The following is a 26,456-nucleotide window of genomic DNA, read 5'->3' on the forward strand; positions in this document are numbered from 1 at the left end:
TTCTCTTCGCTACATTTTTGTGGTTGTGAAAATGTCTCATGAAGTCCAGGTTTGCTGGGTCGTATGATTAGCCTTGTTTGACACGTAGAGCCTCCTGCTTCAGCTCCCCAATTGGAATCCGCCACTCTGTTTGTTCTGAGTGCGTTTTCTACACTTAGATCATCAAGTACTGATTTCCCACATTTATATCCCAACCTGTGAAGAGTTTCAAAATAAATGGACAGGAAGTACATTTGCTATCACAATTTTATTGTTGTTAACAGTCAACTTATTAAAACAGTTACAAATAAAAAATGGAAAGACTGGTGTAAATGCCTTTGTTCAAAGTTGAACCTAGAGTATTTCGGGTTGTGTTTTCTTTTTCACTTTCCTGGTCGAAGTCTTTTTGTTGTGAAGAGGGTCACGTAAGGACGGTCGTGGAAGGGCTCTGTGCGCCATCTACTGGCATATTTTAAATCTCCAGCGTCTGCAGACTGGGAATTACTTTACTTTCAGGGATTTTAAAGCATTCATTGAGAAAGAAAGGGCGTTGGGGAAAGACTCGGTGGTCAGAGGCTATGATTTATTTGTGATTGCTAGAATACATGAGGATACATTTCACACACACACACAGGCGGGGGTGGGGGGTGGGGATGGGCTGAGACTCTCTCTTACAAATACAAGGTACAGTTTCTGGAGAGAACACACAGAGAGCCAATCTGGAATCGGAGCCGATGCGGAATGGTCACCACTCGTTAGAAATAACTTCACTGAAGTCATATTCATATAATCTTCAGCTCCGATCTCATCATTCAGAGTTGTCCCTACAATTTGGCTTTTGACAAGTGGTGTAAGGTGCAGTGTGTATACCATACAGAGCAGGTCTGTGTGTGTGCAAACTTAGTGCTTACACACATACACACACACACACACACACACACACACGATGACATGCGCTGAGAGACATGACTGAAAAATATGTACTTGGACTTGTATTGAAGTTCCCCCTCAGATAGCATCTCCCCTCTGTGCAGGATCCTGAAGGATGGGAGACACAGGTTTAGCTAAACCACACTACTGGAGTTGAAAACTTGCTGCTTTGGGCTTGGCTGGAAGTGGTTGAGCCTCTCTGATTCCAGACATCTACATTGAGAGCAGTGGGGAGAACTGAACGTGATCATGGAGAACCTGGGGCCCCAATGAACCTCCTTCCCGTTATTTGGAAGTCTTCAGTGCAAGGGCCAGTGTGTCTTTCATGGTCTCTGGGCGCGGGGGGGGGGGGGGTCGGAGGGATGAGGAAAACAACAAAGTTGTGTCAGAAAGAGGAAGAGAGAGAAAAGGACAGGGAGAAAAGAAGTAAAGAAGTTGGCGATCCGGAGAAAAAGGGTAGTGAACAAAAAGATAAAGTCCGGAAACAAGCCACTACCACCACAGCAGTTCAAGAAAGGAATTAAGAGCCAGAAAGGTACAAGAACTTTATTTAACGAAACAAAGTCACACCCATCTTTCGTTTTCGTATCTCGTCTAGATCTTATCCGTTTCCTTTTAAAAGGTTGTCTGTATTTCTAGAGGAAGCTAGTAACTTTTTTTTTTTCGCCCCACGTATTTCTTGATATTTTATCCACGGCCACAGAGACAAAATACAATCGGAGCTGAAGCCTTTGTAGAGGAGCGACTCTGGAACACTCCTGCAAGGGGTTGTCACCCGGGAGCCTAAGTGGATTAATACCCAGAGATGGATTACCTTGGCTGCCACCAATATGCCTAAAGATTATAATCCAATTTATGCACATTACAGTCAGTATTAACTTTATCTATTTTAAGGCTCCCAGCCTCGTGCCTCCTTAGAGGACAGACCCTGATGCAACCCAGAAGGTTGTCAGCGGGGAAGTCTCTCCAGGAAAACAACGGGGAAGCTGCTTCCCAAAGGGTCTTCACCGGGCACTCCCAGGTGTCTCGCTTTCACCTGGGTATGGTTTTGTGCCGCTTCTCAGCTTGGGATAACCAGACAGGAGGCGTTTCCCAGGAAGGAAATGGCATTCTTGTTTCGCGTACATTTCATTTTTAAATTTTCAGTGGCGATGGCAAGAGGGCGGGGTGGGCTGGTGCCTGGGGAGTAGATGGGGGGGGGAGGGAAGGGATGTACACAACGTTGCCGCAGACTGGCGGACTGTTCAGTCCCGAGATTGCTATTTGGAGTTTTGTTTTTTCCTTTTTTTTTTTTTTTGGATCGCGTGGATTTCTCTCGCTCTCTGTTTAAGTAAGTTTGCTTGGGTGTGCGTTCTTGCGATTTCAGCACAAACCTACAAAGATTCATGGTGGAAAGTAAAAGCAAGCCCGCTCCCCCTTTTCAAACGTGCTCACTACCGCCAAAGATTTGATTTAACAACCCCTTCTCCGGCGGCTGGGGGCTCCAGGCAGTGGCCACATTCCAGCAGTTTTAATCCGTTTTTTATTGTAGGGCGAACGGAGTTTGCACAGGGGCCGGGATGGCTCCCCAGCTGGCCGCTCCCCCCGCGCCGGGCCTCCTCCCTCCATTTCCTACCCCCCCCCCCTCCCCAGCAGGAACCTGTTACTTTAAGCCAGGCGTTCCAGTGTGGCGCTGCGGGCCGCCGGGGTTTCGGGAGGCGGCCGCTGATTGGCTCTTTCGAGCTCCCCCTGGCTCGGTCGCTCGGCCTCCCCGCGCGCTCCGCCCCGCCCGCGCGCCCTCCCTCCGCCCCGAGAGGCTTGAAGCCCGGGTGTCAGGCGCCACAGCGCATGCTCCGGACTCATCCTCTGGCCCCGGAGCTGCTGCTGCTGCTGCTGCTGCTGCTTTTGCTTTTGGGGCTGAGTTTAATAAGCGAGCAAGAGAGAGAGAGAGCGCGGGGTGGGGTGGGGGCCAAGGCAGAGCATGTCCGCCATCTACCCTCCGCTCCCGGGCGCGCTCTCATTCATAGCAGCCTCTTCATGAATTACAGCTGAAGGGGGCGGGGGAGGGGGGTACCACACAACACCCCGGCAAACCTCCGGGCCCCCAGGCATGGCTAGCTCGGTAAGTACATGCAAAAATAATAATAAAAGCCCCCCTCCCTCTCCTCCTCCGCCCCGCCGCAGCCCAGACAGCGCCAGCGCTCCGCGGTTCCAATTAGAGAAAGGTTGGTTTTGCTCGCGGGGAGCTGCCGCCTCTCCCTCCTCCCCACCCCCCCGGCGCGCGCGCACACACTCGCACACTCGCCGCCACCCCCCCCCCCCCCCGCGTCTCCCGCCCGCCTCTCCTCTTTGCAATTGCAAGAAGCGCACTCACACTCCCTCTGGCTCACACGCGCGCACACACACACTCACACCCGGTGAAAGGAGGCGAATAATAACTCAGCCATATTTCAGCCGCCGCCGCCGCCGGGAGCTGCGGGCACGGTCCGGGGACGCGGCGAGCAGCCTCTGCGGCCGCACCTCCGCCGAGCGCCGCGGCCGCCACGATGGTGCGTTCTCCGCGGCGCGCGCGTGAGCCCGAGTGTGCGGGCTGACAGCGGCGGGGCTGCTTGCAACTTTGCCCCAGCGGCCGGTGTGCGCTACCGGGGCTCGGCGGCGGTCCGCCAGCAGCCCTGCCTTTCTGCGTTTCGTGGCTTTCGGGGAGGCGGGGGGGGGGGGCGGGAGGGAGTTTGCGACCACTTTGGCTTTTGAAAGTGTGCAGCGGGGGCTGTGTTGGGCTGGCCTCGCCGGTCGTGGGGGGCTGATCGCTGAGGGGTGCGGGGTGCTTTGAGTTATGGATGCCTCGGCGTGTTTTCTTGCGGGCTTGTGTGTGTGTGTGAGTGAGACGACGGCTCATTCTTGTGCATGAACCCCGTGGTAAGAAAGAACACGGGAGTTTGTGCCCATCAACAGAGGCTGCCTGTAGTTTCCATTCCTCCTGGCACCGCGCTCCACACGCACACACACACGTACACAAAGACTTCCTCGGCGTGTGCCTGTCGCCGCGGTACTTTTGGGGAGGGGGCTCGCCAGAACCCCCAGACCCCCAGTCCAGCCACCCCCCTTCCCACGCCGGGAAAGCACCCCGGTATTTCCTCCTGATTGTCTCCTAATTTGTTACCGACGCGTTTGTTGTGCTTGCCGTGGTGGTCGTGTTCTCCCCTTTCCCCGACCCCCTTCGCGACTAGGGGTAACATTCCGTTACAATCCCGGCCGCTGTGCAGCGGCGCCCTGGGCCCCTGCGGCCCGGCTCGGTGTATCTGGGGGTGTGGGGTGTGCGCGCCCACGCGCGTGAAACGTGGATGCAGAGGGCACTGCCGTTTCCTTTTATGTGCGTTTCGAGGAGGAGGGAAAAAATGTCAGGCTCAATGTTGAGCAGCGAACAGTCGCCTTCCTGTTGTTCACGGCTGTCTCTCCTCCCCCTGCCCGCAGTGTGCCGTGCAGGTGAAGCTGGAGCTGGGGCACCGCGCCCAGGTGAGGAAGAAACCCACAGTGGAGGGCTTCACCCACGACTGGATGGTGTTCGTGCGCGGCCCGGAGCACAGTAACATCCAGCACTTTGTGGAGAAAGTCGTCTTCCACTTGCACGAAAGCTTCCCTAGGCCAAAAAGAGGTAGGGCACGAATACAAAAGAGACTTGATAAAAAATGTCTTTGCTCCAGAGGAAACAATCGCGGGGCCCGGGCGCTCCCCGACCGTTCCCCGCCCCCCGCGTCGCGCTTGCCGGTCTAGCCTGGGACCCGGGTGGGGGGGGGGCGCGGTGTCTTGCTAGCCAGGTCCCTGCTGCCGCCCGTTCACGCAGCGGTCGACTGGGGCTCCCGGAAAGTCAGCGCAGAGAAAGGACCGTCAGGTGTCGCGTGTTTATTCATCCCAGCCCTCTTGGGTTGCTGTGGGTCCTTTGGGGGAAGGTACAATTAGTTACTGGGTTTGGAGCTTTGGAGAGTGGGGCTGGAGGGAATAAACACTTTGCGCCTTTTCTTCCCCTCCTGGAGAAATTGAGATTCACCTGTGTTACTAGCCACAAATGCATTGGAGGGAGTTATTGTTCCGTTTTGAGAAGTCAGTTCTCTAGGCTCCTGTGGCCTCTGTTTGAGCCACTAGGTGCCAGTTGCTGTAGACTGTCCCTTTGGGAGTTAGCCTCTATCCACCTAACCTCAGCCTGGATTTTCCTAGTTTGGGACTTACTCCCCACTCCCCCCTTGGCACTTTACTGCCCCAGTAGATATGGTGCACATTCTGAAGTGTCTTTTTTCTGGTTGGGACCCCCAAGGGAAGGAGGGGGCGTTCCTTTAAGGTTGAAAGCTAAGTTTCAGGGAATGATGCTGTTTTTGCCTATGAGTTCTTTCTACACCTTGATCCTCAGTCATAAATTTAAGTTTTTGCATACTGTTGCTGAGACTCAGTGGTCCTCACCGTCTTCAATAAAAAGCAGGACGGTTTGGGTGGGTGCAGAAAAGGGATGTCATTTAAAACGATGTTTGAAGAGGCTATGAAAAATACTGGTTTCCATTCCCTTCTGCCTCTGGAAAGCGGCTGTCTGGTTGCTTTAGTTGGATTACTGGAGGCAACAGTACACATACAATAAGGTGCTTTGTTTGTGTGCAGCTTTATTTATCTAAGTCGACACAATGGTTAGTAGTTATCTTCCATTTGATCCGTAATCTTTATTGGCATCTAGAACTCCTGCAGTTTCTTAGAGTAACATCATAATAAATCTATTCTGCTTAGAGTGATGTGGAAATTATTGAACATTCAGGGGCTGAATAAAGGAAAGAGAAAGGATGTGTCCCTTTGAGGTGACGGAGTTTGTGTTTTCTGTGTTTATTTTCATTTTCAGTGCTTGTGTAATGGGAAGTAGGATTCTGTTTTTTGTGCCTTTAGTGGTTAGGTTTACAGCTCCTTTCCGAAACTTGACCAGTTGGAATTCTGATAGGCTTTGTTGAATGGTTAAGGAGTACCTCTGTCTTCTAACAGCGCTAGGAATATACATGGCCCTATAGGAGGTAACACTTAGCATCTGTTAGCATTTTATATGAACATATAGACAGATGCTCTGTTTTGTGTTTCCTCCAAGCCATGATAAGAATGTGCCTTGCCTGGCTGCCTGCAGGTGAGTGGGGAGGATGTTAGTTGGACTCTCTCTCTCTTCCTGAGTCTGGAGAGCCACAGCAAAGGAGTTTAAACAAAAGAAACACCGTCCGAGCTCCTTGGTACTCTGCTCCTGCAACTTAGCTGCTGTTCACTTTAAGGCAAAACACATATTAAAAAGCAGTATTTGTTGTGATAGGGGAAATCAATTCAGTTGTTAGACAATGTTGCTCTTAAGGTAACTTTGTTTGGGCACCTTGATAATAAGCTAATTGGCCCATAAAATCGAAGCCCCCCTCTTTCCTATTTAACCCCCATTTCTCTGCTTCTGTGGGTTGAGTGGTGATGCTGCCCTGTGGTTCCCATACTGAATGATCTTCTGTCTAGCCCGAGGGAAGCGGGTTTCTGTTCACATGGCAGTCACCTGCAAGGTGTGCTGAGTCCTTGGCAGTAGCCACGTCTTCTCCATCTCTCTAGTGAGGGTCGTCTGTTGATTGGACTTTACAGTTTTAATTCTCAACTGCGGAGTTTCTTCTTTATGCAGTCTATAAGCCATTGTTTTAAAATGTTTATTTTTGGATTTTTATTTGTGTTGTGTGGTTCCCATGATGTGACAAGTCCTGGGAAAAATGCCAACTTCTGTCGCCCAGGAGGGACCTTGTCACACTGTAATTACTGTGATTCAGATTGCTAGAAATTTCACTGTTCGTTGGGAATAGCTAGTTGTAAACTCAAGCACACCAAGCATGTAGCTTAATCCGGGGATCCATTTGTTGACTTATCAAATCTTTGAAAATGATAAGAATAAATGGAGAATAAGATTGTCAGGCATTTATAAGGCTTCTACTAGTGTCTTTCAAGATGCTGTGTCTTGCTATATAGTGGATATAATTGATAGGCTAAAGTTTAATTGATTGGAAATCAGAGGAACTGCAAAAATGAATTTGAGAGAACTAAAGGAATGCTTATACTCTAAACTATTAGCAGTGACAAGTTAATGCCCTTGCATTGTATACAGTAGCTAATAAGCAGAGGAACCCCAGATCTGAGCATGAACTGTTCAGCCATGAAGATGGATGAGTTCTTAGCTTTGTAATCCTTGGTTTAGAAAAGCAAATTGATTTTCAGGTTGATTTCCTTTACTTCACAATAATATTATGAGAACTTGTAGAGGAAGAAATTATAGTATTTTCAACTTGTTGCCAAATGAGAATTATATATACTATTTCAGAATTGAGCTAATTGGATTTGAATTAATGAGGTTTTACTCTGTCACAAAGATGTGTGGGAGACCTTTAATTTAAAACTACTGGCACACAGTCCTAGAAAGAGATTTTGATGAAACAGTGAAGCCTAGAATATCCATTAGCTAATGAAGAATAGGCAGGTCAGAGTTGATGCATTCTCAGACTATCTATTTGCAGGAAAAGACCATAGCTTATGTATTATTACCAAAGATTTATGCTGGTCTGATATGACTGAAATGAATAGTTATATTCAAAACATTCCATTTAAAATATTAATGTTTTCATTTTTAGTCAGATCTAAGTTCCAGTGAACTTCCAATTATGGCCATCCTTACTATTGCAATCTGTTCTATTGACATTTATGATGTGAAAGCTGCTGCTTTTTATTTTATGAAAGCTAATTTGGCCACTGGTATGATTTGCTAGCTTTCTATTTGTCACCTTTAGTCCCTTGAGTGGGCAGATGAAACATAATCAGTACACCTTCACAGCTCCTTTTGGTTTAGGCATTCATGATTGGCTTTATTATTTAGCTCTGATTTGTGTCTCTTAAGTAATTTGGACAAGTCTTTTTATTGAGGTGCCTAGTATTTGAAGCTTTATTCGTTGAGGGCTTTGTATATATCCTGTGTATTTTGTCTTTGGAGGCATTTGAAAAATGTACAAACTAAAGGAATAAGGATGGGTGAATCTCAGTTGCGTATGGTTCTGATGGGAATTACACTGACCAGCGCATAGGGTGAAGTAGCATGAACACCTTCCCGAGCCACTTGACAGATGAGTTGCTGGAGGATCTCATCTGTGGCAGGTAGAAGTGTCAACTGGGCACGGAAAGTTTGGAGGGCATTTGGCTAAAATTGATTATGATTTCAACATGTCTGTATCACTGAACCCAGCAGATTAGTAGGAATTTTCTACTAGGTATGACTTTGCAAGTATGCAAACAGATCAAATATTTCTTGTGACTTTTTTGAAAGCAAAAATCAGGAAGGAAGCCAACTAGGGGACCTCAGATGAGTGCACGTAAATGATGGGAATCTGTAAAAAGTGGCAAATCTTTATGTAAATGTCAGGACATCTTAAAGAGCTGTTAGCTGGTGAGGCAGCTTGTCCTGGTGATCCATTAAGGAATGTGCTTCCCCAGAGGTTCTGGATGCTGGGCAATGGTTTGCCAATGGTTGCCTTGAGGGGGTGCTTCTGGTGATGGGATTTTACTTGAAGAAAATCCCCTATGTTTAAAAGACCATGATGATCACATAGAACTCTGTGAGATTGAAGTAGGAGTACAGTCTGATAGAATAGCTCTCCCGTTAGACTAGCATGTGGTCATGTAAGAGTGATCCTTAACTATGGATATACTGTTGCTTCATGGGAAGAGGAATCAGGGCCAAGGCTGAGTTAGGCTACCTCTTGGGTCACCGTTTTTTTTTTTTTTTTGTTGTTGTTTGTTTGTTTTTTTAAAATTTAATTTGTGTTGCGAGAATAGTTGTAGAACTACAGCTTGTAAATCTAAGGTTAGAAATGCCATCATTCTTAAACTTAGGAAATTTCAGACTGTATTCTCACAAATCAGACTTGAGAGCCTTTCTATGTAAAAATAACCAACCTATGATCTGCCAGTGTATATTGTTTTAATGAAAAAAATTCTTTAAACAAGAGTTAGTGAGAAGTAGCATGCGTTTACGGCACAAGTGTCTTTGATGTCTGGTTTTATCAGGATGAACAGTGGCTACTGTAGCCACTGTTGTATTCAGTCGGTTGTGTTGCTTCCTGCTACACAGTCCCAGATATACTGTGTACTGCTGAGAACGAGACAGAGAAACTCAGAGCCACTGTGAAAATGTGTCACCGTTCCAAGAAAGAGGTCTGAGGAACAGCGGAGTCTGCAGAGGACATCCTGGACCAATATAAACTAGGTATTAAGCATACAGTCTGACATGGATAGAAAGCCTACCATGTACATAGCGAGTTCCCTTTGTAGTCATTACTGTTGTTGCCAGTGATAATACTAGTGGTGCAGAAGAAGAAAAGGCAGGAGTTACAAGGTTTTTCCCTCCTCAGATGCCAAGGGAGCAACAGTTATTTCACTGTTTCCTTTCACAAGAGGGTGATCCAAATTGGAGTTTGGCTGGATGTAGTTTATAGGTGACTTTACAATCTGTCTGATACTATGCTCTTTGTCTTATACAGAGGTTTGTTAGTACAGGGTTTTAGGTGAGCCCACGCCCCCGTAGAACTTTCTCTGTGAACTAAGAATGGTGAGGCACCGAATGGTTTTATGATTTTACCCTAGAGGTGGTGCAGCTGATGCTGTCTCCCTGCCTCTCTCTCCTTCCTCCTTCCTTCTCTTCCCCCTCTCTCCTCTCCTTATTCCCCTCTTCCTTTTCCCCTCCGTTGCTCATCTCTTGGTGATCTGTGTCACCCAGGAGTTGTCTTTAGAAAGTGGGAAATTACTGGGCTGGAATCATGGCCCAAGGTTAAGAGTGCTGGTTGTCTTTGCAGAGGACCCTGGGTCAGTTCCCAGCACCACATTGGTGGTTTCCAGCTTCCTCTAACTCCAGTGCTGAGGAATTGTTGCCTTTTTATGGCCTCTGTAGGCAAACCTGCACAAATATTGCATAATCTCAAACAGACCTACACAGAGACATATAAATAGATTTATTTATTTACTTTTTGTTGTATTTTTTTGTGTGGGGGGGTACAGGGTTTCTCTGTTTAGCCTTAGCTGTCCTGGAACTTTCTCTGTAGACCAGGCTGGCCTTGAACTCACAGAGACCAGCCTGCCTCCACCTGCCTAGCGCTGGGATTAAAGGCGTGCGCCTCCACCTGTCTTGTAAATAAATCTTTAAAAGAGTAGGAAATTGCATGCTGCAGTTGGACAGTGGCCTTTATGAAGTGTTCATATCATTTCAAATTTAAATGAAAATCATGTTTCTTTTCTAAAGTATAGACATACGTACATTTATTTAAAAAAGCCTAATACAGAGAAAAAAGTTATTTGAAATTTTCATAGATAGCTGGTTAATGTTTCTGTAGTGAGGTATTGTATCTATCTACTTGTATGTACATGTTTTAGCTATTAATGTCTTAATATATTTTGCAACGTGTAATAATTTTGCATATATTGTATATAATATGTAACATGTGTAAAATAAGCATGTAATGCATATGTAACTAGAATTGTATATTATGTATAATGTCTATGTTATAATAATACAGAATAACTACTTTTGTAGTTTTTGTCTGTCTATATCTGTTTATTTTGGGACAGGATTTCACTTTGTAGTTGACCTGGAACTCTACATCTATAAGGTTGTCCTTGAACTCAGAGACCCATCTGCCTCAGGGGTTAAAGATACACACATACCTAGCCTAGTGGTTAATATTAGCTCACTCAGCAAGGGTGTTTTGGAGTGATTAGAAAACACCTTGGTTCTGAGGATAGACAGATGAGCATTTCCACTTTCATAGAAAATCATCTCTTTACACTCTTCAGTTTCATAACATTATATTAACTGTGGGTTTATCATGCTTTGCTTGAACCTTTAGATTGCTCCCTATTTTGATTTTAGTTTGAATAATGTTGCAGTGGATAGCCTTGACATTCATTTTTCATGATTTTCTGATTTTTCATAGGAGAGACAGTCAAGTAAAAAAGCATACAGATTTGTTATTTTTTTTAGCTGGCTGTGCTGGTACACGCCTTTAATCCCATTACTTTGGAGGCAGAAGCGGGCAGGCAGTTCTCTGTGAGTTCAAGGTCAGCCTGGTCCAAGAAGTGAGTACCAGGTCAATCTGTAGGTAATCCCTGTAGTGAAATCCTATCTCAAAACCAAAAACAAGCAAGAAGTATACAGATTTTAGAGTTTTTTATGTGTTCATAAACTTTCTACCAAACTTTGTAAACTTTATAGTTTATCCTTACTCAGGGCTTAGAGGACAACCTATTTTCCTGCATGGTTACCTAAACTTGAAATTAATAGTTTAAAAAAGAAAGAAAGGAAGGAAGGAAGCCTGTCAGTTTGTGGCATGAAATAAATACTTTATTTTAATTTGCATTTATTTGAGCCGTGGTGTCAAATACATATTCATTCACATGTATTTATTTACTGTTTGCATTTTGTGATGTGCTTGCTTTATGTGTAGTTCATAGTTGCCTTTTTTTCTTTTCTTGAGACAGGGTAGCCTTGGCAGGCCTGGAACTCAGGGATTCACCTACCTCTGACTTCCGAATACTTAGGTTAAAGTCTTTCAATATCACACCTTGTTTATTCTCCCTATGAAAATATAATTATATAACAAAGGCTCAAATTTGTACTACCAAAAAAGAATGACTATTTATATTCCTATCTTAGTTTTTTTTTGTTTCCTTTCTAAAGAATTAAGTCTTATAGGGGTAGCCAATGGATTTTAAATGCTTCCCAAACTTTCCCTCTCCCTCTTTAACCTTTCTTCTACTCTGTTTATCTACATTTGTGCGCTTAGATTGTGTAAGTGCTAGTGTAAAATCAACATGAAGGGTGTCTCCACTGACTAAATTGGTTTATTTTTTAAATTGAGATACAATTCACATACCATAAAAGTTACCCCCTTACACAGTACACAGTTGAGTGTATTATGATAGTATCCGGATTGTACACTCATTGCTCCTATATACCAGACCACTTTCATGAATGAATACTTTAGCATCTTGTCCCTTCTCTCAGGGTGGTGTTTTTAATCTAGCCACCTTTCAGCTGTAGGAGTGGATTCGTTTCTTATGCTGTCCTTCCCCCAGTATTTTGTTGTGGGAATATATTGTGGACTTGGTTTTCTTTTATTAAGGAAGACTGTATAGATCATTTTCTGTCCTCTGCAGTGTGCATATTTGCACCTTAAACCTTATGCACATGGACCAGAGTTTGGAAATCGGCCTAGAATTGGAGTCATTGATTACAGACACGTGCATCTTTATTTGTGCTAGACGTGGTCAGAAATGAGTTTCATTTTTTTCTCTGCATTTTTGTCAGTATAGGCTATTTATCTTATTTTTGATATATAATTTGATGTATAATGGAATTGGAATATTTTTGTTTGTGGTTAGTTTTCATTCATATTGGAATTATTGTAAGCATTTCCCCATGTTTATTGATCATATGTTTTCTTTGTTTTGTTTTATGAGACAAGACTTATGGTATATTTTGGGCTAGCCTGGAACTCATCTCAAACTTGTGTTCATCTTGCCACCATGCCTTTGCGTCTAGATTTCATTTTTTTATTGAATTCTTTTTTTAGTTTTTCAGAAAATGATTAGGATGTTCCTGTTTTGTTTTTGTTGCTGTTTATAGGATGCTAATCCGTTATTTGTATTGAACACTCTTTTCTCATAGCCTAGTTTATGGCATTTTTGCTGTATACAAGGAAATAATTTTGTCAGATTGATCTATTTCATCTTGTCTTTCTTTGATTTAGAATCTTGTTTATAGATGTGAGAATTTGCTTAACCAGCAGGCTTTCTTTGTATTTGCAAGATAAGCAGAAGTAGGAAGGAGTTGTCCCTGCCTTCAGGGAGCTTTTGCGTCTCAGAGCTGGAAACCACACTCGAGGGTCTTTATTTTTGTTTACTCTTTATTTATTTATCTTCATGTAGCCCAGGCTAGCTAACTTTGAGTTCCCTGTGCTGTTGAGAGTGGCCTTGAACTTCTGATCCTCTTCTGCTCCTCCTGTTTTCTTAAGTAGTGGGATTCCAAGTATGTGCTGGCACACCCAGTTTATGTGGTGCTGGGGATCCAACTTAGAGTTTCTTCCCTGCTAGGCAAGCACTTAGCCAGCCTAGCTACAGCCCCAGCCAGTTACTTCTAATCAAACGGTTAGAAATGTGTGGGGATCGTGCATGTGGACAGAATGAGTCATAAGTGTCCCTGTGCAAAGAGAACTGGTAATAAATGGTGGTCAGTGTTTACTTTGAACGCACTGAGTAACTATTCACTTATATTAGCAGAGAAATGTTCAGTAATAACCGCTTTTATAGGCACGACCTAGGCTTAGTTAAGTGGTGACGACCATGGTAGATAATATTTTAAACGAAAAAGTACTGTGGCTACTTTCATATAAAGTCAGATTCCTTTTATGGATTGACTTAAGACATTCTCCTAGGGTGGGAGGCTGGAAAGATGGCTCTGTGGTTACGAGAACTTGCTGCTTTTGTAGAGGACCCAGGTTCAGTTCCTGGTACCTATTGGCAGCTCACAACTGCCTGTAATTCCAGTTACAGGGGATTGGCTATCCTTTTGCTTCTGTGGACACTAGGAATGCACACGACGGACAAGCATGTATGTAGTCAAAACATTCACGCATATAAAATAAATATTAAAATTATTTCCCTTGTACCAAAGTCACTAGGAAGTTGGTGCATGGTGGCAGGCAGCCATCTCCTGATGATTGTCCCCACTGTTCTCTCTGGCAGTCTTGCAGTGGAATGAAGGGTATAGAATCTTGCTATAAGAAATAAGGCTGTGCCGGACGGTGGTGGCGCAAACCTTTAATCCCAGCACTCGGGAGGCAGAGGCAGGCGGATCTCTGGGAGTTTGAGGCCAGCGTGGTCTACAAGAGCTAGTTCCGGGACAGGCACCAAAGCTACAGAGAAACCCTGTCTCTAAACCTCCCCCCCCCCAAAAAAAAAAGAAAAAGAAAAAGAAAAACAAAATTAAAAAAAAAGAAATAAGGCTGCATTACTACATTATTTAAAGTGTAATAAGTTTGCTGTGGTTGAGGCCTATGAGGGCTATTATTGAATTTTTTAAATGATAAGACTAATATTTGGGTTTGATTTATTTAGTATGTAGCAGGAAAGCCAGTGATCATTGTCATTTTTTAATTTAAAAAGCTAGCCTTAAACACCTTTTCAAAGTTAGTTTTTAAAAAATTTTTCTTTTATCATATGTGTGTGTGTTTTCCCCTTGAGACAGGGTTTCTCAGTAGCTTTGGAGCCTGTCCTGTAGCTAGCTTTTGTAGACCAGACTGGCCTTGAACTCATATAGAGATCCGCTCTGCCTCCTGGGGTTCAAGGTGTGCACCACCACCACCTGGCTGTTTGTTTTGTTTTGTGTGTGTGTTTTGTCTGTTTTATGTATGTCTGTGTTCCATGTATGTGTCTGGTGACTGAGGAGGATGCAAGAGGGCGTTGGGTCTTCGGGAAATGGAGTTATGGAGCTGCCATGTGGTTGCTGTGAATTTAACCCTGTCCTCTGCAAGAACAGCCAGGGATTTTAACCGATATCCCACCTCTCCTGCCTTTCTCCACAGGGTCTGACTATGTATTCTTGGCTGTCCTAGACCTTTATATGTAGAACAGGCTGCCTCAAACTCACAGACATCCTCTTGCCCCTGCTTCTTAAGTGCTTTAATTAAAGGTGTTTATTATTTTTATATGATGAACCTGTAACAGCTGTTTTTATATGTGTGTATGTGTGGACACATTTATTCCCTGCAACAGCTGTTTTTATATGTGTGCATGTGTGGACACATTTATTCCCTGCAACAGCTGTTTTTATATGTGTGTATGTGTGGACATGTGATGTCCCTGCAACAGGTGTTTTTATATGTGTGTATGTGTGGACACGTGATGTCCCTGCAACAGGTGTTTTTTTTTTTTTTTTGATTTTTCGAGACAGGGTTTCTCCGTAGCTTTTGGTTCCTGTCCTGGAACTAGCTCTTGTAGACCAGGCTGGCCTCGAACTCACAGAGATCCGCCTGCCTCTGCCTCCCGAGTGCTGGGATTAAAGGCGTGTGCCACCACCGCCCGGCAACAGGTGTTTTTATATGTGTATATGTGTGACACGTGATGTTCCTGCAACAGTTGCTTTTCTCCTTCTACTTTGTGGGTCTCACGCACACAAGGTGAACTTGGCGGCAAGCACCTTTATCCACTGACTGTGCCATTTTGCTGGCCTTCAATGTTAGCTTTAGTAGAAGAAATGAAGCTTGCCTTTACTTCTGATTCTGAGGTCAGTTTACTTAGAGTAATACTCATTATTGATTATAAAGATGATTAGTTATTATGTTTGAAGATTGACATTCTCAGAGTCATTCCTTTTTTATTTGAAAATATTTAATTTTGTCAGGAGTTTTTTTTTTTTTTTTTGTTCGTTCCTTTCTTTCTTTTCAGTAGAACTTATCAGTTACATTATCGCCTATACCAGGCCAGATGTTTGGTACCTATGTAGTAATCTTAAAAATCAAAATGTATTTTAACAATTTCTTCAAATGTTAATTATCTTTCAGTGTGGGCTAGGAGTATGGCATGGTAGTTAAGAGGACGCGACGCCCTTGCAGGGGATGTGACTGATTCCCAGCACCCATGTAGGATGCTTCCTAATGGCCTCTAACTCCAGCTCCAGGGGATCCAGCACCGCTGCAGGCACCTGCACTCACATGCATGTTCCTGCTTTCCCCAGTTAAAAAGTTTCCATTATAAAAAATCTTAGCAGTGTCTTAGAGAACAGGAAGCTTGTCGTGTTTCTAGGCATAGGTTTAGTTGCAGGATACCTTTTAATGTTCGCAACAAAGTTTCGTGTCTGCTTCCTTCTCCCACTAAGTGTTTTCGGAGGAGAGGACTGTTTGATTATTTTGGGTGTCTGTTCATTTTGATAAACATCTAATGTACTTAGAATAGTAAGAGACAAGGCACACCGTCTCTCATGTCATCCACACTCCCCACTGCGTATATGCATTGCCGAATAGTGTACGGTTTCTTAGTGCAGAAGAAACATTCTATTGAACAGAACCCTTTTCTCTCTTCTTTCCTCTTTTGATTCTTGTGCTATTGGTGGCTGCTTTGAAGCAACTCAGTAAGAACGAGAGGGTTTGGGCTGCTGGGGTTTGCTTGCTTTTAGGGAAGTGTTATTTAGTGAGGACATGGCATGGGGCTGCCACATCATGCTTCTTGTATGACTTCTATGTTGCTTGCAAGAAGCTGCTCCTCAGATGCAGCATGGAGCAGCAGGTGTAGGTGTCTCATGTCACATGCTCATCCATGCTGCCCTTTCCTGTCCTTGTCGGTGTATCTGTCTGTTTTCTCTTAGATTGCACCAGAGCTGGGCATAGGACAAGCTTGGGTTTCTCTGTCACTGTTACTGATATGTACTTTCTAGATACTGGATGTTTGGGGCATTATTGTAACAATGGTAGATAATACAAATAAGAAAGGGTTTTAGAGTCCTGGATGCATCTTCCAACCTGCTAAACTGTAAAGTGCTTCTCATTTCTGAAAATCGTTTTCTCTACAGCTCAAGAACTGATTGGGCAAACAAAATTTGGATTTAGTGAGAAACATTGTATATGTTGAATCACTTTTTCTAGGATGGGTCTAGCTTTGTTAAGAAGCAAAAATAAAGTTCTTTCCTTGAGACAAGATCATATTTTGTATCCCTAACCTAGAAATCAATAGGTAGACCAGGTTAACTTCAAACTCACAGATATCTGCCTGCTTTTACTGGGATTAAAGGCAGGTACCACCACACACAGATACATTTTTTAAATAATAATTTCTGTTACTAAAACGTTTGTGTGTATCTGTGTGCGATGTGTTTGTGTGTAAAAGCGGAATGCATGTGTCATGGCGTGTGTGGGATAGGTCAGAGGACAACTTTTCAAAGTCTACACTCTCCTTCCACCACGTGGATTGTGGGGATTTAACTTAGGATGTCAGGCTTGTGTGGCAAGTCATCTTGTCATTTTTTTTTAACCTTCATGTACCGTTCCCCTCCATCTTAAAAATATTAGGTGTATATGTGTGTGTCAGTGTGTGTCTGTGTGTGCTGGAGTACAGTACAACAGAGGCCGGAAGAGACTATCAGAATTCCTAGGAGTTAGAGGAAGTTTGAAAGCCACCTGGTATGAACCAAACTTGGGTTCCTTGTAAGAGCATTAAGTGATCTTAACAACTGAGCCGTCTTTCTAGCTCTCTCTTCATCAATTCTTTGTGTGTTTTTTTAAAAAAAGAATTGGCTAACCTCGGCAATTATTTTACTTAGTTCATGCAACACAGCCCAACTTTGAGCTGTAGAAACGATCCCGGTGACTGGGAAGCAGTATCTGCAAGGCTATGGGAAGGCCCTGTGTGGCCTGAGTAGTCTGAACAATAAACTGGGCTCTTCAAGCTCGGGAAAAAAAAAATACTGTTTTTGTGCTTTTTAAAATGGACAAATCCATGTTTTTAATTGGTCTAATGTTTTATAACAACAACATAAGTAACCTACATTTGTTAAATACCCATTCCTTATCTTGCCAGCCAGTGTACCTGTGCTATTGTATTTAATTTTTCCTTTTTCCTAAGGAAAGTTATTTGGAAAAGATTACTCCTCCCCCTTTTCCTTTTTGGAGTCTGGAGATCTGACCCAGTGTCTCTGTGTGTTCAGCCACTAAGTGTCCGACACTGAGATACACCCCTACTCTGGAGAATGCTCTCTTTGTAAATTGATATCTGAGTGTCAGTATTTTAGAATCTTATGATTAGGTTCTGGTTCTGTTTCTGACTGGACTGATACCATTTACATCGACCCCCCAGCAACTACTTCCATGTTGAAACATTTTAGGGTTTACAGAAACCCTGTGTTTATTTGGACCTTCTGAAAACTGCAAGTCTTGGTTGTGTCCGTGGATTTTTGGCTTTTCCTGCCTTCATTCTGTTTAACACCGCCATTTAATTTGAGACTGTGTTAGCGGATTTGCTTTTCGGAGCTGTAATTTAATGTGTATTTGCTTATTTTCATTACTAGAGTAATAATTGACGTACTGGACCTCTATTGTATCTACAAGCAGGGTGGAAGAAAGGATGCCCAGTATTTGGTCATCCCACATGCGTGGGAAGTTGTCAGTCTAACAGTTCGGATAGCATTATAAAATGCTTTTAATTGAATCTTAATTGCAGTTGCTTCGGAAGGCAGTTGCTCCTCATTTCTTGGCTGTAACATGCGAGGTAGCTTTAGGTCAGAGGAGAAAGTGAATATTGTTATCGTTTCTCCTTGTTAAGACAAACTGTCAGATGACTGAGTAGAGCCCAAGATGGAAGCTTTGTAAGATGTACAAATTCAGCTGCTGTCTGTGGGGAGAGATTTGTCTTGTTGGAAAGGGGACATTAGCCTGTGTGTAATGTTTGATGTTACATTCTTCAGCAGGGGCTCTTTCCTGAAGTTCATTCTTGCTGATTTTAGTACTTAGTTTAGTTTATTTTCTTTGTATAAGAATGACCATAATTGTTCATTTTTTGCACATATTTTGAGAATCTTGTGATTGGTATAATTATATCAGTGAAAAGAATGGAAGGAAATGCTTCAGCAAAATGCTTCACAAAAATGTGTGTGCATTATTCTGTGTGTGGTCTGAACCTTGCGCAGTCCCGAGACTAATGGGAATTAGCCCCTAGGAACAGGAGATCAGGAACCTCTTTCTCTTGCTAGTAAAATCTGTTGGATTTTTACAAGATTTTCTTTCTTTCTACATGTACATGTTGGGCATACACTTGCTTGAGTAGAGGTGGCTTTCCTGGAACTAAGTATGTAGACCAGGCAGACCTTGAACTCAAAACCACCTGCCTGCCTCTGCCTCCAGTGTTAGGATTAAAGGCTCGTGCCACTCCTCCACTCCTAGCTTTTTGTCTGTTTTTGAGACAGTGTCTTTCACTATCTTAGAACTTTCCAGATAATCTAAGGTTGGCTGGCTGGCCACCTGACCAGCAAGCCCCAAGGATCCTCCTGTGCCTACCTCTGGGGCACATGGCTTAAAACAACTCATTTTTAGTGTGGCCTCTGGGGATGGAACTTAGCTTCTTGAGCTTCTAAAGCAGACACTTTACCCATGGAGCTGGTGTCTTGCCTTTGCTTCTGAGACTGGGTCTCACTGTGTTGCTCTGCCTGGCTTTGAACGTGTAGTGATGCTCCTGCCTCTGTCCCCCAGATGGCAGGATTACAAGTGTGGACCACCATGGATGAGCCTTCAACTTTAATTAAAAAATTAATTTGAACCAGGACCTTTCTTTCGAGCTTTCTTGATTGAGCATGTTTTAAATCTTTCTTAATTAATTGTGTTGAGGCTGTAAAAGATATTAGTTTAACTTATTATCTCATTTAAGGCTTTTTTTTTTTTTGGTGGCAGATAGAGTCATGTTTCATACTTCTGTTTAGTACCGTTGGCTGTTGCTGTCGAAAGGGGGTGAACATCAAGACAACTTTAAATACCATGATCTATGGCTCCTGAAATTCCGTGTATGAACTGGCTTAGAGTTGCCTGGAATCTACAGATTTTTTTTTTTTTTTTTTTTTTTTGGTTTTTCGAGACAGGGTTTCTCTGTGGTTTTGGAGCCTGTCCTGGAACTAGCTCTTGTAGACCAGGCTGGTCTCGAACTCACAGAGATCCGCCTGCCTCTGCCTCCCGAGTGCTGGGATTAAAGGCGTGCGCCACCACCGCCCGGCCCTGGAATCTACAGATTTCCACGTGGATACCTTGAACCATTTCTTTTTTTTTTTTTTTTTTTTTTTTTAATATGTCTTGACTTTTTATTTTATCGTGGTATTTACACTGTTTACCAAATAAACGTTATTACTGTTTATTTTTTTTTAATTTATTTATTTATTAAGGATTTCTGCCTCGTCCCCACAACCGCTTCCCATTTCCCTCCCCCTCCCCCGATCAAGTCCCCCTCCCTCATCTGCTCGAAGAGCAATCAGGGTTCCCTGACCTGTGGGAAGCCCAAGGACTGCCCACCTCTATCCAGGTCTCGTAAGGTGAGCATTCAAACTGCCTAGGCTCCCACAAAGCCAGTACGTGCAGTAGGGTCAAAAACCCACTGCAATTGTTCTTGAATTCTCAGTACCTTGAACCATTTCTTGATTGCTGTCAAGTCCCAATATCATGTAAATGCTGTGCAGATAGTTGTTTTGCTGTCTGTACTTGATAGTTGTTTGTTTGGGAGCTGAAGAAGGCACCCGGGGTCTTGTGTACTATTCTGTGAGCTAAGTCCCCAACCCCTTACCTGTATGTCTTAACTACAAAGTTTTTCTCTTCCGCCGTGCTGGATTAGGTCTTCAGATGTGGATGGAACCTGAAGATAATGAGGGGTAACTACATTTTGGGAGTACATAGGGATCTTTTAGATGTTTGTCTTTTTTGGTCTTTAGAATTTTGATAGCTTTGTTAATTAACTTATCTTTTTTTGTTTTGTTTTGTTTTTCTTGAGACAGGGTTTCTCTGTGTGTAGCTCTGGTTGCCCTGGAACTCTCTCTGTAGACCAGGCTGCTCTCAAACCCACAGAGATCCACCTGCATCTCCCTCCCGAGAGCTGGTACTAAAGGCATGCGCCACCACCATCTAGCTTTAACATATCTTGATGTATAGTGTTAGAAACATTTCCAAAGTCTGTATCTGACTTTTGCAAATGACATGATGCTCAAGAAGTTGCTCAGAATTATTGTGACAGTGTTAGTAATCAATGAAGTCTATCTATACTTGGAAGAAGAGGCCCAATCCTGGGTCGTTGATCTTTGTATGTAAAGTTGATCATGAAGTGATAAATAAAAGGTATCAGAGTCAGGCAGAATAATACGCTTGGGGCAGGGAAACAGTGGGTGTTAACTTGGTATCCATTGCATAGCAACAGTTTCAGGAGGGTGGGAGAGTTAGTGCAGAATTTAGCCTATACCGCACCTTCAGAGGACCTGAGTGTGGTTCTCAGCATTCACACTGGGTGCTTTACAGCCGCAGGTAGCTCCAGCTCCAGGGGATCTCATGCCCCTGGCCTCCACCCACCTGCTTGCACTCACATGCATGCACACATACATGCACAATTAAAAAAAAACCAAATCTTTAAAAAGCCAGTGATACAATATGTTTTAAAAATAACTTTTGTATTTATTTTATGTGTGTGTTTTTTATACATGTATGTCTTTGTAACATGTGTTTCTGGCGCACAGGGAGACTATCAAAGGGTGTCATATGCCCTGGAACTGGAGTTACAGACATTGTGAGTTGTCTTATGGCTGTTGGAAACTAAACAGGGGTCCTTTGCAAGAGCAACAAGTCCTCAACTGCTGAGGCATCCATCCAATCCCTCTAATGTAGTCTTAATTGGATTTCATATGTAAGCTGTGAAATAATTTGTGAAAAAATGAAAATAAAACTCCATGCTTTATTTGTAGTATAGATGAGTAATAAGACTATTACAAAAACAAATAAAAATTTTCAAAATAACATGGTTAATTTCAGTTTTCTTCAAAGATGTCTTTATTGCATATTTTGTCCTTACTTTGTGATTTCCTTTTTTTAGGAAACATCTTTCCCTTTTTAATCAGAAAGATAAACTTATTACAAATGTACTGTGGGCTAAGGCATAACAAAGTTGTTGGCCCAGTGAAGGTAACTATTTTCCCCTTAGTGTTAGGTGCTTTTTACAAAGTCATGGTTGGATCAGCTCCCCTGAATCTTGCTGCATGCGCCTCATGTTTGTGCCCTGAGTGTTGCCTAATGATCTACTCGTGTGAAGTTGATATTTCACGTTCTGTATGCTAGCATTTGGAATGACATTGTTTTCCTTGGGCTTCATTTAGTTCTGCTGATTAATTTCCTACTTAGCCTTTTCTGTTTCTGTTGAGAGAGCTGTAGATGGTTTTTGTAGGGGCGCGGATTCCTTTCCTTAGCACTGAGGTATGTGCATGAGCACAGAAAGCAGCCCCGACTCTGTCATAAAGGCTCAGAGCATTTATGTGCTGCTGTTTCTAATCATTAACTTACATGGCTGTCATGGCCAGAAATAACAGGCAGTAAAGTAATTGTTTTTAAATAAAGTCACTGTTTTAAGATTTGTTCCGACCGTGTGCCCAGTGGGCTAAGTTGAGGACTTGGGAGATGGAGTAATCTGGAGGGCCGACTTGAATGCTGTGGATTGTTGGAGATTCCAGACTCTGTTAAATGAGTACGCTGGTGCGTCTTGTGGCCGGATGGGCAAGGCCATGGTCGCTCCAGAGAGTGGATAATAGGCTTTATTTGCAGCTTATGTAGTGGAGCATATTCTGAAGTAAGGAGGAACCAAAGGACAAGGTGTTCTCTACTTGTAGGCTTGCAAAGGGCTCAGGGTTTTCTTTATGCTCTCGTCGAAAGACGTTATTTTTGCTGTGGCATGCTTAAAACTAAAGGGCAAATGATCCAAAAGAATAATCTCGAAATTCAATAGCAAGAAAACTACTTGACATTGTGGGCCGGAGGCCAGCAAACGTGGGGCTTTCATTGAATGCGTGGGAAATGGGGCAGGCCTGGCATTTAAAGGGACAGGGTGCAGTCCCCCAGAAAAGAAAAAGCCCTCGTGTATGATTTGCTTACTTGGAGAAAAAAAATAGACTTAAGGTTTTCTCTAAAGGATCTTTATTGGATCAACCGTTTAAGGCATTGAAAGACACTGAGTGAGTTTTTTCCTGACTCCACCTCCCACAGTCTTCAGTCTTCTCTTGTCTGGAATTAGTGTGGAGTAAAATGGTTTATAACAGGAGAGAAGCAGCTTTTCAAATAAAAGTACTTTGTAGGCTGTGGAGACGGGGTATCATGTAATTCTCTCTGAAACCCAGCACTCACTACTTTGTTTATGTAGCCTTTTAAATGGTGGGGGTAGAGTGAGGAGTGGGGTTGCTCTAGGGACCTGGGCTTTAGACTTTTCTGTTTTTTTCTATGTCTGAGTTTTCCTCCCCCATCCACTCATGACCCCCCCCCCCCCCCCTTTTCCCCCTCCACCACCTCCCACAATCCCTCAATAAAATAGTATTTGAAAGACTTGAGTGACCAGTCCTGTGTGCTAGCTTCTTCCTTGGGGCTGTAATGTACTGTTTTCAATGGGTGGTCTTCAGTCTCCATGGGAGATTTTACAGCCAGTGGGCTCTGAGATCCACTAAGTGCATTATATTGAACATGACCAGTTAAATTCCCAAGCTATAGAAAAATCACAGATAGCTTTACTCTGCTGATTTCCCATCAGTAATTAGAAGAAATACTAATTTGTTGAATTGTGTTTGAAGAATTTATGGCTTAAAGCTTACAAAAGTGGAGTGTATCAACCTAGTATTTGGGATTTGGTTTTTAAAACAAGTCATAATATGTGAGTTGAGGACTGTCCATTAATATGTGTATTTAATTCGTCATTTTTAAACAGTTCTTAATCCTTTAGAAAAGCCACTGAAGCCAGACTTCTCCCACAGCATTGTGCGATGATATGATCTCTCACAGTAGAAAGTGTATCTGATGTATTCTCAGTCAGAGCCTCTTAGCTTTGGCGTGTAACAGGAGTGTGCAACAGCCTAAAACTTAACTTGTGTTCTGGCAAAACCATTGATAAAATAAACAGGATTAGAATTAATGCAAATTAATACTGGGTTAAAATGAGCTTTTATAAAACAAGATGCTCCTGAGACCCATGGACACGAATGAAGTAATATATTTAATGCCTAGAGTCTAAATATTGAAGTGGGAATGTTGAAGTCATGCCCCTTTCCACATAACTTTGTTATTTAGACTCCTTCCTGCTTGAGCCTGTGATTCCTAGCCATATTAGAATATAACTATATAACTATATATAATTATATATAGTTATATTCTATATATATATAATTAGGTCACTGATTTCTTATTCACATACTTCAAAGTCTTGATCTATGAAGAGCATTGGATTTCTATTTTAAATAAATATCTATTCTTCCCAACTAGATGAAGTACTTGATTTTCACAGGCTAGGTAGAAGAGACTTGAGGGGTCCGTATTTCATGTGTTGGTGAGACTGGGTGGTGACGGTCTGTAAAAAAATGGCTTTTGTGTCTATTTTAGATGGTGTAATTACTTTTAGGTGGAAAAATCCTAGGCCTTGAGGAACCGAGTTTGTTCTTTATGAGAATCATTGCACAGTGTCTTAGGTCACGTAGAAATGGCATAGATTCAGCAGTTTTCGTCACTGATCGGGTCAGAGATCTGTCTAAGCCTTCTATAGCAATGACTAAATGTTTACCCTTTTCTCTTTAGCTCATTTCTGCCCTGGAAGGGCTAAAACTTTCCCAGTAGTCTTTATAATGGTTTTAAAGAAGCGATAGCTATCTGGAGTTTCTCTCCTGCATTTAGAAATTATTATGGTTGTCTACACACACAGAAAGACACGGTTCTTGTGGATACACAGGAGGATAAACGCTAAAGGTTGGTAAAAATTAGCTTGTCAAGAAAACTTACTGACGGAGGGATAATTTTGTTTTCACTGTCCCTTCCCTTTGCTGAAAATGAAATCGCCACGATCTGGTTACCAGGCCAGTGCTGCCTTGGATGGCTTCCTTGGCCTTTGGCTGTGCTCGGAAAAGCACAGTTAGGCAGCTGCTGTAGGTTTTGTGTGGCCTCAAGAAGCAGTTGTTTAAGCCCTGTTAGTTTCTGATGCTGCCATTTCTAATCTGCAGATAGACTTACTGTTGGGATGCCCTCTGCACTTTCGATGTGACTGACCTGCCTTATTGGTGGGCCGGAGAGCAGGAAGAGAGTTGTTTTTTCCAGCATGAGTACAGTTGCATGTCTTGGAGTATGACACGTCCCTTACCTTGTCAGCTTCTGTTCAGGCAGAGCTAAGAACTTGAACTCTTATTTTCCAGTTTGACTTTGTTTTTGGATGTGGAGACTGAGAAGGACTCACGGACGTTGAGCTGTAATCTCTGAAATTTGGGCATTTTGGTGTACTTATTTCTAGGTGTAGTGGAGCAAGAGGAGAGACTGGGTCATTGACTCTAAACTCATTTTGGGTTAACTGTAGGATTAGAGCAAGGCCGTGTATCACCAACATGAGTGTAATAATGTCCAGCATTCCAGCAGTTCTGGGCTTCTCTGTATCCTGTTTGCATTATTGTTGTAGGTTCCAGGAGCAGGGAAGTCCTGCACTGCTAACCCTGAAGAGGGCAAGAGTTAGAAGCCACTGCTGGGTGATTAAACCCGTGTGTTTGCCCCGAGGCTCCAGCCATTCCTTCTGAATTCATAGCCTGAAATTTTGGATTCCTTCTCTATTTGAAAATAATACTTCTTAAACATCTTAAGACCGACTTTGCCCACCAGCGTGCAAACTATTGAGATTATGAGTGTTAAGGTTTTAACGCAATCAGACTGAAGGTGCAGTTCGGTATTTTAAAGAGAAAGTTCACAGCCATTTAACATAAAATTTTACTGGTCTTTTCATTAATCTAAAATAACTGGTCTATAAGTACTTTATCAGTGCAAACTGCTCAGCATGTGAAATGAGGGCAGAAGAGCACAAAGCCTTCCTGCAAATTAAGGGCACAATGCGGACTGACGGACTTTCCGGCCATCTCCAGCTGGGAGATTATTACAGTTTCTGCAAACCCTTTTCTCTCAAAACTAAATCAAGAATGGTAGAGTCCTGATAAAAAGAAGTGTAGAAAAGCCTAACTAATCCTTATGAGTTACTTCAAACGGGCCAAAATAGAATAAAATCAGTTAAGTAGCGCGGATTAAAGGTTACTTTTAATGCATTTTTTTGTCACTCGTGTCGAGAATGTTCTTGTATGTTAATGCATTTAGCCTTGGATAAAAAGCTCCGGAGGGGGAAAATGTAATTAAATTTGAGAGATTACACAATCACGTTGTTATGAAGAAATTTAGTACCAATTCTTGATGCCAGGCGATGAGATAAGAGCTGCTCTGGAGATCAGGCCTGTAAACAGGTGGCTCTTGTTTGGAATGGGAAGATTTGGGTTTCAGTGTGAGGAGTTGCGTGGCATTCTAAGAACTGACTGGTACAGGTTTTAGCAAACAGTGTAGCTACATGTCTTTGGCTGCGTGTGCAGAAGTGGGGCCTCGGTGCGATGACTGAAGACAACTTGGCTTTGGACTAGTGTCTGAAATGAGTCCGAGAGCAGACAGGGTGAAGTTCCAGGCAGATCTCTGGTAGCAGGTACCCTTTACTTTTTGGGCCTGTGTTTACAGTTCTATGCTTTTCTGTAAAAAAAGACCATACCTACTGTACCTTCCATTCCCAGCCGTGTTTGGCAGCTACCTAGTTTGAAGTCCTGGCATATCATGATTGATCTGCCAAAGGTTTTGGGTTAAGGAAAATCCTTTTGACTTCGTGTCATTGATGGGATTTTTTTTTTTTAAAGGCACATTTAGTAAAAATGGTATCTTTTTTTGTGTTGATACATA

General features: G+C 43.1%; 1 protein-coding gene across 2 annotated transcripts in view; it reads left to right on the top strand.

Annotated features, from left to right (window-relative positions):
- The first annotated feature begins 2,752 nt into the window (after positions 1-2,752).
- Mllt3 (MLLT3 super elongation complex subunit) overlaps positions 2,753-26,456 on the top strand; it is a 268,650-nt gene continuing 244,946 nt past the window's right edge. Inside the window, exons 1-2 of one of the 2 annotated variants that reach the window (XM_041651803.1) lie at positions 2,753-3,010; positions 4,360-4,540. In XM_041651803.1, coding sequence (XP_041507737.1) covers positions 2,999-3,010; positions 4,360-4,540 — 193 coding nt within the window. In that variant the 5' untranslated portion in view covers positions 2,753-2,998. Of the gene's footprint in view, positions 3,011-3,253; positions 3,438-4,359; positions 4,541-26,456 lie in introns of those variants that run through there. The other variant, XM_041651804.1, reaches the window with a different exon arrangement.

Source organism: Microtus oregoni, unplaced genomic scaffold (assembly GCF_018167655.1).
Source record: "Microtus oregoni isolate MIOR12 unplaced genomic scaffold, Mior012 000005F_ref0000423, whole genome shotgun sequence".
In the NCBI taxonomy this organism is placed as follows: domain Eukaryota; kingdom Metazoa; phylum Chordata; class Mammalia; order Rodentia; family Cricetidae; genus Microtus; species Microtus oregoni.